This window comes from Panthera pardus, unplaced genomic scaffold (assembly GCF_024362965.1).
Source record: "Panthera pardus isolate Hobbes unplaced genomic scaffold, ASM2436296v1 HiC_scaffold_10, whole genome shotgun sequence".
NCBI lineage: Eukaryota > Metazoa > Chordata > Mammalia > Carnivora > Felidae > Panthera > Panthera pardus.
The window spans coordinates 8,521,637-8,537,394 of record NW_026526655.1 but is presented as its reverse complement, the minus strand read 5'-3'; the positions used below and the strand labels follow the sequence as shown (position 1 = coordinate 8,537,394).

The 15,758-nt window shown below is 47.1% G+C and overlaps 1 protein-coding gene across 6 annotated transcripts in view; it reads left to right on the top strand.

Annotated features, from left to right (window-relative positions):
• The first annotated feature begins 5,398 nt into the window (after positions 1 to 5,398).
• Positions 5,399 to 15,758, top strand: part of ARMC9 (armadillo repeat containing 9) — a 152,377-nt gene continuing 142,017 nt past the window's right edge. For all 6 annotated transcript variants that reach the window (XM_019445604.2, XM_019445605.2, XM_019445603.2 and 3 more), the window contains exons 1-3: positions 5,399 to 5,497; positions 12,367 to 12,457; positions 14,120 to 14,245. In XM_019445604.2, coding sequence (XP_019301149.2) covers positions 12,407 to 12,457; positions 14,120 to 14,245 — 177 coding nt within the window. In that variant the 5' untranslated portion in view covers positions 5,399 to 5,497; positions 12,367 to 12,406. The remainder of the gene's footprint in view (positions 5,498 to 12,366; positions 12,458 to 14,119; positions 14,246 to 15,758) is intronic.

Sequence of the window (15,758 nt, the reverse complement as noted above, 5' to 3'; positions counted from 1 at the left end):
GTTTTGGACAGTGACAAAACCCAACTTTCCTGGAAGGACTTTTTTTTTTTTTTTTTTGCCCAGGCAGTGGGTTGGCAGTAGCCCATCTTTTGATTTGCGCTCGGTATTTCAGTACGTTCCTCCTCCAACCTGCTGATTAGATCCAGGCCCTGTGCTTTCTCAGAAACATGCTCTTGGTCTGAACTCCCCCTGTTGGAGCTCCGAGATAAAGTCAATCCAGCTGATTGCCAGGTTTGTCTGAGTGGGTCAGCCTTAAGGGCTTAATTTAGGTGGCTTCACCCTCTCATCCGATTCATTCTCTTCGGGGGTTTTGACACAGTTCCTCTGTGTGTGGTTTCAGCTATTTGCCCTTCAGTAGAGAGAGAGGCCAGGCAGTTGCCTGCGACAGCTGCAAAGATGACTTCATTTTAGAGCTGTGTCACTTTTGGATCTGCTTTCTCAAGCAACGGCAACAAAAGAAAAAGAAAATAAACAAATGGGACTACATCAAGCTAAAAAGCTTTTGCACAGCAAAGGAAAATATTAATAAAACCAAAAGGCAACTTACTGAATGGGAGAAGATACTTACAAACTTGATAAGGGGTGGATACCCAACATATGTAAAGGACTCAGACAACTGAATAACAAAAAGGCAAACCCTATTAAAAAATGGGCAGAGGACCTGAAAAGAGGCATTTTTCCAAAGAAGACATAAAAGATGGTCAACAGGCACAGGAAAAGATGCTCCACATCACTAAACATCAGGGAAATGCGAATCAAAACCGCAATGAGATACCACCTCACACCTGTCATAATGGTTATTATCAAAGAGATAAGAAATAACAAGTGTTGGCAAGGAAAAAAGGGAACCCAAGTGCACTGTTGGTGGGAATGTACATTCGTGCAGCCATCATGGAAAACCGTATGTTGGAGGTTCCCGCAAAAATTGGAAACAGAACTATCATGTGATTCAGCAATTCTACGTCTGGGTATCTATCTGAAGAAATGAAAACACTAATTCAAAAAGATATATGTACCCGTATGTAATTGCCAAGATATGGGAGCAACCTAAGTGTTCACAGACAAATGAATGGATAAGATGTGGTATATATATATTCAATGGACTATTACTCAGCCATAAAAAGAAATGAAATCTTGACATTTGCGACAACATGGATGGACCTGGAGGGTATTCTGCAAAATAAAATAAGTCAGACAAAGGAAGACAAATACCATATGATTTCACTTATATGTGAAATCTAAAAAGCAAAAACAAATGAAGAAACAGAACAAAACAGAAACAAACTCAGAGATACAGAGAACAAACTGGTGGTTTCCAGAGGGGAGGGAAGTGGGGGGATGGGCCAAATAAATGAAGGGAATTAAGAGGTGCAAACTTCCAGTTATAAAATAAATAACAGGGACGCAATGTACATCATAGAGAATATAATCAATAATGCTGTAATAATTTGGGGGCTCTTGGCTGGTTCAGTTGGTAGAGCATGCAACTGTTTATCTCAGTGTCGTGAGTTCAAGCCCCATGTTGGATATAGAGAGTACTTAAAATTTTTTTTTTTTTTCAACGTTTTTTATTTATTTTTGGGACAGAGAGAGACAGAGCATGAACGGGGGAGGGTCAGAGAGAGAGGGAGACACAGAATCGGAAACAGGCTCCAGGCTCCGAGCCATCAGCCCAGAGCCTGATGTGGGGCTCGAACTCACGGACCGCGAGATCGTGACCTGGCTGAAGTCGGACGCTTAACCGACTGCGCCACCCAGGCGCCCCAAAAAAATTTTTTTTTAAATATTGTGATAACTTTGTATAATGACAGATGGTAACTAGACCTATTGTGATGAGCATTTTGTAATGTATAAAAATATCGAATCACTCTCTTGTACACTGAAACTAATATAATATTGTATGCCAATTATAATTCAATAAAAAATTAAAATGTTTGAAACTGGAAAAAAAAAAGAACTGTGTAGCATGGCACAGAGATGTGTGGCCTCCCACCCCCAAGGTGTTCAAGGGCTAAGGTCCATAGAAGGGCTGCAGATGGCTCAGATTTGTCCCTCGAATGCAGAACTCAGCCAGTCCCTTTTATTTTCAGGGAAAGCTTGGTTAGCTCCCCTGAAGTATTGTGCATATTCCAAGAATTGAATTTGGGGTTGAGTTTTTCCCAGCAGCAACATTTTGATAATCCTACAATTGGAGTGATGGGTTTATACAGATTCATTTCATTTCATTTCATTTCATTTCATTTCATTTCATTTCATTTCATTTCATTTATTTTGAAAAAGAGCATGAGCAGGGGAGAGGCAGAGAGATAGGGAGACAGAGAATCCCAAGCAGGCTCCACACTGTCAGCAGAGCCCAACGTAGGGCTCAGTCCTACGAACTGTGAGATCATAACTGGAGCCAAGATCAAGAGTCAGACACTTAGTCAACTGAGCCATCCAGGCACCAGAAAGTCATTGTGGGTGCACTGGCACTTTGGGAAAACTGGAGTTGTCAAGAAAAAAACCAGTGGGATGTCTTGGTAGGCCTAAGAACTGGGAAGGGGAGGCACTGGTTTACCGTACTGCTCTGAACTCGTGGATATACAGAGCAGACTCAACATGGGCACTGCCCAGATGGCACTTCAGAGGGAAGCAGTTTGCCTTTGTGACAAAAATATTCTTTGTACTCATACCAGGACATATCACATTGACATTTTTTTTTCCAATTTAGTGCTTGTATCACACAAGTGTTCAAGGAATTGAAGAAATTCTTAAAGTATAAAGAATGATAGCAATTTATCTACTGTTTCAAGTCATATCTGCTTGTTCCAGTATCACCCACAATCACAAAGGTACAAGTCAGAAACCAACCTAGATCCTTGACAACTTGAGGTAATCGTAAGAAGCTACCTCTGAGTTTATTGTAAGAAAATTAGCCTGACATTTTTAATTAATAACAAATCCCCTTGTTGAAGGCACTTTGAGTTGATATGACATATACAGAAATTATGTCTACAACAGGATTCTTTGGGTTGCAAGTGACAGAAACCCAATTTGAATCCGTCTGAATAGAAAACTATTTGGTTGATTGGAGGGCTGCTGGAGCTGCTGTAGGAACGAGAAGAGCTCTATGGAACTCAGAGTCTGGACCCAGTGATTTCACAATCCCAGCATCTTCTCTTTGCATCTCTCTGGGTGACAGCTTCATTTTCTCAGGCTTTTTTATGTGACAAAGGACATGGTTATAAGGCTACCCTGGAATCTCATTTTACAATAACCTGAACACAATTCAACAGAAGAATGCCTCGGAAAGACTCTCATTGGCTTAGCTTGAATCACATGCCCATCCTGGGCCAATCACCATGGTCAGAGATGCAGGGTAAGATTAGTCCATTCCCAGCTGTGTGCCCAACCCCGTGGTCAGGTGTATTACCAGGAGGGACAGAGGTGATGGGCAGACAAAGATAATAGCCACCACAATGACCATAATCCTGGAAGTCAGGCAAATGCACCCAGAAGGCAAATGCAAAACAGGAGTGGTATTTATTGTAGCCTAGAGCCCAGGGTTCAAAGGCACGAGGACCTAGATTTGGTCCGGTTCCACCACTCCCCTGCTGTGCGAACTCTGAGTTCTTAACCTCTCTGTACCTCCTGTTATTTATCTTGTCAAAGACAAAACTTGGACAAAGAGACTGATATGATTTAGCTTACTGCAATAGAAAGCACCCCAGATCAGACATCAGCATGTACATTACCTCAGGTAAAGTACAACATTAATCTATACAATTCTGAAAATATTATCCATCTCATGGATGTGGTGTGAATTAAATAATTTATGTAATTCACTTAGCACAATGCTGGGCACACATGGGGTTGTCATATTTAGCAAATAAAAATACAGGCCAATATAATGTCCTGTATATACATTAAAATAAACCAATAGTTGGGATATACTTATATTAAAAACTTATCTGAAATCCAAATTTAAAATGTAAGTGTTCTAGGGGCACCTGGGTGGCTCGGTCGGTTGAGTGTCCAACTTTGGCTCAGGTCATGATCTCACAGTTCCTGAGTTCGAGCCCTACGTCGGGCTCTGTTCTGACAGCTCAGAGCCTGGAGCCTGCCTCAGATTCTGTCTCCCTCTCTCTCTGCCCCTCCCCTGCTCATGCTCTGTCTCTCTCTGTCTCAAAAATTAAAATTAAAATTAAAAAAACGTTTAAAAAAATTTAAGTGTTCTATATTTTGTCTGACGACCTTTGGCACACAGTGAACTGACAAATGTTAACTTACTGTGAATGGGAGATTTATTTTTTTTTATTAAAAAAATTTTTTTTAATGTTTATTGAGAGAGAGACAGAGACAGAGCATGAGCAAGGGAGAGGCAGAGAGAGAGGGAGACACAGAGTCCGAAGCAAACTCCAGGCTCTGAGCTGTCAGCACAGCCCAGCTCAGCTGGAACTTACAAACCGTGAGATCATGACCTGAGCTGATGTCAGAAGCTTAACCCACTGAGCCACCCAGGCATCCTGACATTTATTTTCAATACATATTACATGGACAGGATTTCTCTTCCTGCCAAATATAGCTTTTCTTTGAAGGCAATCTCAGATCCCAGAAGAGCAGTGGCAGGGCTGGAGGCCAGGGAGATGGTGGCCACAGACCATCTTAGGGCTTCTTTAAAATAAAGCTCACCTACCTTCTCCATGACTCTTCCCTGACTCTGGCCTTGGCCGTCTTTTTGGAAGCATGAGGTGGAAACACGAAGACTCCCACTACAGAGCCTCAGTGCCTGGAAGGTCATGTCTCCAGCCACCTCCCCACCCTCCAGCTGAGCTGGAGACTGGCAGGTGCTCTTTCAGTGCTGTTTAACTTGAGCCCGGAAGCACCACGTGCAAGGAGAGGGAGGATTTGCGCTGTTCTATTTTTGAAAACCAAAATTTCACGTGGGGCGGGGGAAGTTTCTTAAAATTCCCAGAAAGTGCTGCAGCGGGGTGGAAGGGTGAAGCGTAGGCAGATTTGGGGCGACATTTTTGGTTCCAAGGTAACTCTGAGTCGCTCCTGCGAACGGGAGTAACACCTGTTTTTCCACGAACACCACTCTGTATTGTATTCTCTGGCCGGTTTTGTTTTTCCCGGGATACAACGAGCTCCTTGAAGTTAGGTATTGAGCCCAGTCGGCTCATCCCCAGAGCCGGGCAGAGCGCCAAGCACCGCGCGTGTGGAAATGAACGAACGGGAAGTCGTGGAGAGGAGGACAGGGGACGCCACCCCACAGCGAGCCTCACACAGCGGCCGCCGCGCCGCGAAATCCCGCTTCACTTCCGCCGCCGGGAGGCCTCGGAGCCCCAGCTCCCGAATCGCCCGCCTTTCCTCCCAGGATGCTCCGCGCCGGCTGCGTCCCGTGATTGGCTGCACCGCCCCCACGTGACGTCGAACTGGCGGCGCCGGTTGCCTGGGCGACAGCTGGAGAAGTGGCGGCGGAGCGGGTTTGGCGCGGGCGCCCGCGGCCGTGCAGCAGGTAAGCGCCTCCTCCGATGCGGTCGGGCCGCCCTGGAGCCTGCCATCCCCGGGCGGAAAGGAGCAGTGGTGGGGCCCGAGGGCCGAAGCTCTGCGGAGCCCTCGCCCCAGAGGAAAGTCAGCTTGGCAGCCGCTGCCGAACGCCCCCACTTCTGGTCGGCCGTCCTGGGCTCTTACTCTGGCGTGGGCCCGAGGCGGCCTCCTGGACAAACCGAGGACGGGCCCAGCCGCTTCCCGCAAGTAGTCTCTGATCTGTGCTGCAGTGGACCGAACTTGGAAGGGGCCGCCGGTCGTCCAGCTGGGTAGTGGCGGCACGAGCGGGTAGCCTGGGGCTTTTAGATCCATCCGCTCTGTTATCTGCATCAGCTAACCTCCTCTCCAGACTTCATCCAGTCTAAGCCAAACTAGGATGCTAACACTGCAATTTCGTCTTCCAGACAAATCCCATAGCCTTCGCCTTATTCGATCAGCTTGTAGGTCCTAGAGCCCTATTCTGTGGAAATTAAGAAGCAATCCTCAAGAATGGCTGAAGAAGTTTTGTCTAGTTTCTGCATAAAGTAGAGCAGTGGTTCTTAAACTTGAGTGTGCATAAAAGTCATCCGGGGAGTTTGTTTAAATCAGTTTCTGGGCATCGTGCTGCCATGGTGTCCAGTTAAGATCAGGGTGGCGCTAGGAATTTTCATTTGCAGAAGCATCCCAGGCGATCCTGATTGAGGTGGTCCCAGCGTTTTGGGTAGTACTTGTGTAGTGGTTAATATCGGTCTGGACTTAAATTCGTACTTTTGTCACTTACTGGCTGGATTGTTGGGAGCATCTCAACCTGTTTGAGCCTCAGTTACCTCATCTGTAAAATAATATAAATTATATTCATCTCTCAGTTTTGTTGTGACAATTAAATGTGAAGCATCTTGCATGTTGCCTGGCATACAGTAAACCCTTAAAGTGAACTTTTTTAAAATTTTTTTTAACGTTTATTTATTTTTGAGACAGAGAGAGACAGACCATGAACGAGGGAGGGTCAAAAAGAGGGAGACACAGAATCTGAAACAGGCTTCAGGCTCTGAGCTGTCAGCACAGAGCCCGACGCTGGGCTCGAACTCGATCTGTGAGATCATGACCTGAGCCGAAGTCGGCCACCCAACCGACTGAGCCACCCAGGCGGCCCTAAAGTGAACTTTTTATGATATAAAGGTTTAGATGAAATTCTCATTTCCAAGATGTCAGAGTAATAGAATACCCAACAGTGGCTCACATTCACTGAGAGATCATCACAGCAGAATCTCATTCAAATAGTGGTCTTGAAGAACTTCTCTGAGTAAGTGATGTTTATAAGCACAGGGATTAGCCAGGTGAAGAAAGAGGAGGAAAGTGTTGTAAGCAGCGAGAAGAGGATGTGCAAAGGCCCTGAGGTAGGAAGAGCTTGCGTTCTCAAAAACAACAACGTTCTCTTGTTCTCTGGTCTTCAAAATTCTGTTCTCTCTGCTTGGACATCATTTGTTTGTAAATATCTTGGGTGTCTGTGATGCCTACCGGGCTCCGTTAGGTTCTGGAGACATCAAATTTAAATCCACCTGCCTGCCTTTATAGACAGGGTGATAGGTATAGCAGTAGAGGTAAATGTAGAGTTCAGAGGAGAGAGTATTTCCTTGATAGGGAAGGAAGGGGAGGGGTTCATGGCCGACCTCCTGAAAGAGGTCATTTCTGGGTTAAGTTACCCTGATGAGCCAAGTTTGTGGTGGGGCGAGTGCATCAGACAGACGGTTTGGAGTTGTGGAAGAGCATGTGGTGTGGGGGATATCGGAGGTTTGCCGCTGGTGGGCCTGCTGTGGGGCAGAGGGGGCGGGGGTCCAGAGAAGGGCTGAGGAGGTGGTGGTCCTCAAACCGTAGCAGTGTTTCCTCAGGTCCCTGGCAGGCCTGCAGGTGCCAGGAAGGATAGGTGCACTCCCTGCTACATCCACGTCACTGTCTCCCTTCGTCAAAACCCCCAGCTCCTTTGAAGCACGTGCCCCGGCCTTTCCTCCCTGCCACCAACCTACTGGGGGCACAGCTTCCCCTCAAAGGCTGTAGCGCCTGGCTCACTGTCTGCCCCTCCACCTCCTCTCCTTCTGGTTTGGAGATTTCCCCATTCTGGCCACTCACTCCACTTTCTCCATCTTTTTTTTTCTTTTTAATGTTTATTTATTTGTTTTGAGAGAGAGAGAGAGAGAGAGAGAGAGAGAGAGAGAGACTCCCAAGCAGGCTCTGCACTGTCAGTGCAGAGCCCGACTCGGGCTTGATCTCACAGTGAGATCGTGACCTGAGCCGAATTCAAGAGTCAAATGCTTAACTGATTGAGCCAGCCAAGTGCCCCTCTGCTTTCTTCATCTTTCAGGCGTCTTCTTCCTCCATTCCTTCTCTCCGCTCCCTGCTGTGGCCACGAATGTCCTAATATGGCATCGCCTCCCAGATCAAGCACCTGTTCCATTCTGATCACACTTTTTCCTCTTTCAAGCTCACGTGAATGTGTCTCTGCCGCTGATCTCAGGCCCCGGGCCTCTTAAGCAGGTGTTTGACCTTGTTACTTTCTCACTGCTCTACGATCCCCTGTGCACCTCCCCCCTCCTCCAGCCTCAGTGCTCCATCACTGTTACACTGGCTTTCTCTTTTCCCTCTCTTCCAGAAAAAACCTCACCCTGGCTCACCTAACTCAGACGGCTGAAAGTGGCTGAAAAAACTGCAAAATTGTGCAGACTGGTTCCGGGTTTCGGATTCAAGTCCATGTGTCTTTTTTTTTTTTTTTTTTAAATATTTATTTTTGAGAGAAAGAGCCCTTGTGCGTGAGAGTGTGAGTGGGGAGGGGAAGAGAGAGAGGGGGACAGAAGATCCGAAGCAGGCTCCGTGCTGACAGCAGAGAGCCTGACGTGGGGCTGGAACCCATGAACCTCGAGATCGTGACCTGAGCTAAAGTCAGACACTCAACTGACTGAGCCACCAGGCGCCCCTCGAGTCCATGTGTCTTAAGCAGATTCTCAGCACTGGAAATCCTGCCACGTTTCCATAGTCTGCTCGGTTCCCACCTTCTCTTCCAGCCGTCAATGAGTTTCTTTACCTCAAAACACCTCCCATCTCTTTGAGACACCACTCCCTCCCTCCTTGTTGTGACAGATCTCCCTGTCCCTCCTTTGTGACTTCTCTCTTTAACCCTTTCCTTTCAGGCACCTGTCCTCACTGTTCTTGTCCACATCGCTGTCAAACCCGTGTTGTCAAATCCAAGGATTGAGTCTTCTCCCCACGTGTTCCTCGACCGTGCAGAGTGGCAGTTGGCGTGGGGAACACCTTCCCTGGCTCCCAGGTGCCACAGTCTCCCGCTCGTGTCCCACCAACAAGTCACTGCTTTGGCCGCTTCTGTCTCCCTGAGCCCCTGGTACCCGAGTGCTCCAGGGTTCAGGCACGGGCCCGAGCTCTTCTCCGCTACGCCTCCTCCCTAGGAGTCCCATCCGTGTAGGAGCCTTGTCTCCTGAGATGCTATCTTTATGCTGACAGTTTCCAGATGCTGATCTCCAGCTCCCACCTTCCCCTTTACTCGGGCTCCCACGCACCCACCTTCTCCACACCCTGCCGGGATGCCTCGTGGGCCTGTGAGACTATGGCCGGAACAGAGCTCTTGATGACCTGTCAGATGGCCCCTGTCCCCTTCCTCCCCACTTCAGCAGATGGCGTCTGCTCAGGCCCGCGTGTCTTCCTTCCCTTCTTACCCTCACCCCCGACCTCCAGTCCATCAGCAGGTTGTGCACCTCTCCCTTTCACGTCTGGAACCCGAACACTTCACGAGGTTCCCCTCGGCTCGTCCAGACTCCCCTCGTCACTAGCTCGGGCTCGGCCGTGACCCCCTTTCCGCCCACGGTCCGCTCAGCCTCTCCCCACGCAGCAGACGCTGCTGTTGGGAAATGTAAATCGGGGTTGGCAGTCCCTCCTCAGGGCCCTCTCGGGGCTTCCCACCACGCTCAGGCCGCTCGCCCACACAAGGCCTGTCTGACCTGGCCCGCGCCTCCAGGCCTCCTGTGTCTGCCTCGCTTCTCCCCACCCCGGTCCTCAGCGCCCTGTGGCCTCCACGCTTGCAGACGCCTCTCCCCGGATCCGGGAGTGCTCACGTCCTCGCGTCTCCACCCAGACGTTCCCAGGGAGGCCTTCTCTGCCCACACTGTCTAAAAGAGCCCCACACCCCTCTTCTCCAGGCTCTGTCCCCTTCTTGCTGTCTTTTCCTCACATCTGAAATTACTTCCGTTCGTTGTTTTTGAGCAACTACAGTGTGCCAGGCACTGGCCTGGGCCCCGGGCACGCCGAGGGCTGCAGCTCCTGAATCCACAGCGAGCGGTACTTAAGCAGATGGGTGTTCGAGTCAGATGGTGGTTAGTGCTGTTGAGAAAAATAAAGCAGGACGGAAGACTTAGAAGTGATGGGGCTCACCCCTTAGAAAGGGTAGTCAGGGCAAGCTCTCTGAGGAGGTGACATTTAGAAGAGACCTGAATGAGATGGGAGTCCCTGGAGGGTGTCTGCAGGAAGTGCAGAGAGAAGGCAGGAGTGGGCTGTGGGCGTCCGGTGGGTGCGGCCACTCTGTGGCCCTTGTACCTCAAGTTCACAGAGCAAAGGAGAGTGTGGGAGGCCAAGCTGTGTAGCCTTTGAGAGGTGGGCGTAAGGAGCGTGGCCTTGGTCCGGAGGGTGGTGGTACCCGAGGAGGGTCCTAAGCAGGAGAGGAAAGATCACTTGTCAATAGGCTAGCAACTGAAGTAGGGAGAGAGGGAACGGGAGATTGCGTCCCCATACATTGGGAAAGATGGGGCCACAAGATGATGGTGAGACAGAGAATGAAAACGGGGCAAGTTACTAAATTTAATCTGCCCGACTTACGCTCAAATAATTCAAATCAAAGGCACTGTAATGGGCAGATGTAATGTTAACAGAATCGTGTGTTCTTAGTAATAGAAGAGATCTGGTCAATTCTCCACTTTATTTCACAGATGAAAGAGACTCCGAGTTTCGGTGATTGCCCCAGATCAGGTGCCAGTGAGTGGGTAGTTAGTATTAGTGCACAGGCTTTTTCATTCCCCTGGTTATGGGCACCCAGTGTGGGTGAAGAGCCTGGGGCTGCGGCTCAGGGAGTGGCTGCTTTGGGCACACCTGGGGACAGAAAAAGTAGAAAGTACTTCTTCAAAACGTTTGCAGCGTTTTGTTTATTTAAACATTTGGACATGTACATAGGCGTTGTGCATCCTTACATGTAACTAAAAGAAAACAAAAAACAAAGACAAACTGACCTAATAAATTCTCTAGCACGTGAACCTTAACACTTGTGAAAATATGTATCACTTCCTCCTCCATTACTGTGAGGCTAAATGATTATGGTCTTCCAGAAACATTACGGATTTCTTTCTTTCTTTCCTTCTTTTCTTTCTTTCTTTCTTTCTTTCTTTCTTTCTTTCTTTCTTTCTTTCTTTCTAAGAGAATGGGTGTGCATGTGCAGTGGGGGGGGCAGAGGGAGAGGGAGAGAAAAGGAGAGGAAGAATCTTGAGCAGGCTTCTTCAACCCAGCATGGAGCCCAATGCAAGGCTCGATCGATCTCACAACTGCGAGCTCATGACTTGAGCCGAAATCAAGAATTGGACACCTAGGGGCGCCTGGGTGGCTCAGTCGGTTGAGCGTCCGACTTCGGCTCAGGTCATGATCTCACAGTCCATGAGTTCGAGCCCCGCATCAGGCTCTGTGCTGACAGCTCGGAGCCTGGAGCCTGCTTTGGATTCTGTGTCTCCCTCTCTTTCTCTGCCTCTCCCCTACTCATGCTCTGTCTCTCTGTCTCAAAAATAAATAAAAACATTAAAAAAATTAAAAAAAAAAAAAAGAATTGGACACCTAACCAACTGAGCCACCCAGGTGCCCCCGGTTACTATTTTTTACTTGGAGGCTGTGTGAGGAATTGGTGACTCTGTGTTTATTTATATCAGATTAATTTTAATGCATGTCCTTCTTAAGTGAATGAATCTTATCAAATTTTGTTTTGTTCTAAAATGTGCTTTGTGGTCTTGATCGTTTGAATTACATATACCACACTATGGCACATTAGAAAAATAATCGTCCCCAATCCATTAGCAAGCCTTGATTCTCATTTACACCGCCTTCTAGCCCATGTTCACACTCATTTTAAGTAGTTGTCATAGAAGAAGGAATTACGTCGGACTTTAGCCTCTGTATTTCCTAGTGCTGCTGTAATAAGTTACCATAAAATTAGTGACCTGGAGGTCAGAAGCCCAAAATGGGTCTCCCTGGGCTAGAATCCAGGTGTTCACAGGGCTTGTTCATTTTTTTTTTTTTTTTAATGTTTATTTTTGAGAGAGGGAGACAGGATCTGAAGCGGGTTCCGTGCTAACGGCACAGAGCCCGATGTGGGGCTTGAACTTGCAAACTGGGAGTTCGTGATCGGAGCCCAAGTCGGACGCTCGACTGACTGAGCCCCCTGGTGGCCCAGGGCTTGTTCATTTCTGAAGGCTCCGGAGGAGAGTCTGTTCCTTGCCTTTTCGAGCTTCTAGAGGCTGCCTGCACTCATTCCTTGGTGTGGGGTCCCTTCTCCATCTTCAGGGCCAGCAGTGCATCACTCTGACATTGACCCTCTTGTCTCCTTATAAGGATCATGGTGATTACACTGGGCCCACCAGGTAATCATAGATACTCTCCTTATTTTAAGGTCAGCTGATTAGCAACCTTAATTCCATGTGCAACTCGACATAGGGGCTCTGGGGGTTAGAATGGGGGGCCATTATTCTGCCCACCACAGCCATCTTTTTATGACTTCACAGATGATTGTAGTGAAAGCTTTTATCTTCTGCTTTTGCCTTGTAGAGGTTTTTGCTGCCGTGAGAATTAACAGTAACCGTTCAATATGGGGGACGTTCTGGCTCACGAATCAGAATTACTTGCACTAGTGAAAGAGGTATGTTTTGCCACACACAGGTCACAGAAAAAAAGACCTTGAAAACTCATGTTTTATAATGCAGCACATTTTATAGTGTCTTATAATAAATGTGTTTTCTATCCTTACATTAGAGTTCTCTGTTTTCCATTATATATGTATTATTGGTTTTCATAACTAAATTGAAATCTTAAAGTCACTTGAAAAGATTTCTTTAAAGAAAATTATAATAGTAACATGTGCTCACGGTAAAGATGCAAACAATGTGGAAATGTAAAAAGTTCATTACCCTGTTCTACTCCTGCAGCGACCACTGTTAATGGGTTAGTGTATTTTTCCAGACTTTTTTTCAGTGAATATGCAAAATACATGTACATGTCTATAGTTTGCTTTACAAAATGGAATATGCTGTCGTACATGTTGTTCTGAAGCTTGGCTTTTCTGCACCCACAGTAGTATAGTGTGACTGCCTTCCTGTGATCTGCCTCATACTTTTTAATGCTGTTGAATATTTCAAATCGAGTGGCCGCGTCTACTTAACTTGTTACCTATGAATGGACATTTAGGTTTGCTACAATGAAAGCTTTTGAAGGACAGGACCCACACCCTGTGCTTTTATATATTCTCTACTGCTTTTAGCACGGGGCTAGCACGTCGATGGTGCTTAAGAAACCGCAGCTGCTGTTTTATTCTGTGATTAACCGTCCAGTAGGCACCGCGAGCCACGGCAGTGGAGCAAGGCATCTATCCCGGAAATGAAGCTTAGTCATTTTTTGGTGTGCTCGTGAATAAATTATTTTTTCAAAAAATTTTTTACTATTAAAACAAATTTTTTTAACATTTATTTGTGAGACAGAGACCGAGTATGAGCGGGGGGAGGGGCAGAGAGAGAGGAAGACACAGGATCCGAAGCAGGCTCCAGGCTCTGAGCTGTCAGCACAGAGCCCGACGCGGGGCTCGAACCCATGAATCGTGAGATCATGACCTGAGCCGAAGTCGGACGCTCAACCGACTGAGCCATCCAGGAGCCCCATCTCATGAATAAATTCTTAAAGCCATCACAGCAATGGGTTGTGGACAGGGCCTGGGGAAGTAGCCTACCCCGAGGAGGTGGCAGGAGGCGACTGCCACAAACTGAGAAGGAGGGCAGAGGAGTGTGGAGGACGACGGTTGAGTACATGGTGGGGAAGGCAAAGGAGAGGGGCGTCTCGAGACAGGCAGTGAGCTTTAGTGCCGTGCTCCAAGGTCACTGCCGACATTGCCCATCTTTTATCTTCTGTTCTTAAGGGCAGGCATTTCTAGTGCCTGTTTCAAGTAGCAGATTCCCAGAGACCTACTAGACCCAAAGCCATCAGGCCTTCTAAAGATCACTTTTGCCTTTTTCAGACTGCTGCACACATCATTTTGTTTCTATTAATAATGGTAATGAATCGTGCAGCTCACTTTTTTTTTCCTGAAAACAAATTTATTTTCTGTAAATAAGCATGTTCTATGATACTGTCTTTCTAGGCTCTTGGCATGTGTGTCAACCAAGTAAATTGTAAGCTGGATCCCAAATTCTCCCAAAGATTAACCCCGTTATGAATTGGTGATAACACGGAGCTGGTATAGTTACTTCAAAGGCAGTTACTTTGTTGATGTTAAAATAGAGAAATGTATATACACTTATGTTCTTTTTTATAGTATTTAGATTTTGCTGAATTTGAAGACACCTTGAAAACATTTTCAAAAGAATGCAAAATAAAAGGAAAGCCGTTATCTAAAACAGCAGGTGGATCTTTAAGGGATTCCAAATCACTGCTCATCCAGGTAACATTTTGCTTTTCTTTGATCTCTGTCAATAATCAAGATGCTCCCTACTTGTAAAACATGCCATTATTAGAGAATATTGGCATTGTTCTGGGAACTTGGTCTGAGTGACTTTTCGTTTATTTGTTGATTGATTGATTGATTGTTTGGAGTAAGCTCTATGCCCAACGTGGGGCTTGAATTCACAACTTGGAGATCAAGAGTTGCATGCTTTAGGGGTGCCTGGGTGGTTCAGTTGGTTAAGTGTCCAACTCTCGATTTTGGCTCGGATCATGATCTCATGTGTCATGGGATTGAGCCCTGTGTTGGACTCTGTGCTGATAGTGCAAAACCTGCTTGGGATTCTCTCTCTCTCTCTGTCTCTCTGTCTCTCTGTCTCTCTCTCTCTCTCTTTCTCTCTTTCTCTCCCCCCCACCCCAATAAATAAAAATAAACTTTATTTTAAAAAAAGAGTTGCATGCTCTACTGACTGAGCCAGCCAGGTGCCCCCAAGCGACCCCAGAATGACTTTTAGATGCATAGGTGTTTTCATATGAATTAGTAATGTCATCTTTAAATCTGTATACCTTCTCTAGGAAGTGGGTTGTGATGTAATACCTTTCACATAAGTACATTTCTTGGGAAGAAGAAAAAGAAGAAACCATGCAATGCTTAGGAACAGAAACAAATGTGATCTCCATCCTGAGCAGCATAGGTTGTGAATTTTAGGCTCTGGGGACACGGTGGTGAACCAGACCAAAACAAACCTCAGCCCTCCAGGTGCTCTCATTCTCTCTTGGGGAGATTGGAGGGGGCAGGGAGCGAGAGTCATACTGAAAGGCAGTGTCCCGAAAGGAAGGCCGAGCAGTTCTGTGAATGCCAGGGGCTGCGGAGGACAGACGTTATACAGGCTTCAGCTCTCAGGATTAGAAGGGACCTTAAAGGTCCTGGTTCGATCTGTTATTCGATGCCTCCATCTCGTGTTTCAGCTTTGCATGATTTTATTATTTTAATAACTTTATTTGTTCTGATACACCTACTTCCAGGAAAAAAATTGACACTTAATTTGAGAGTCCTATCGACGAGCTGGAAGTAAGGCTGCAGCCCACGATCCCTTTGTTCCTGATCCCCAACTCCCTTGGATGGGGCACTGTTGAAGTGGCCCTTGGGGCTGTGCCCTCTGCTCAGTGTCCCTCCAGACCTCAGGCACCTGGACACTGAGCTGCCGCCATGTCAAACACAGACTCTTCTGTTGATGCTGCCACAGTGGGCAGCCTGGCGGGGCACCTCCCATCCCCAGAGCACATTTTTCAGAACATGAAACCAGAATCGAGCCATTGTTAGACTTGGACACAGAGGCTGTTCTTAACCAGAGTGGAGCTTCTTCCTCAGAATCTCAGCCTCAGTCCTGGGCCCTCAGCACCTAGTTTCCCCACGTTCCTTCAGAAGGAAGAAGGGCCACCCACCGTTACCCCGCAAGTTGGAAAACTATGTGCGCATCTCTTAATTGAAGGTACCGTTGAGAGGAATCTAA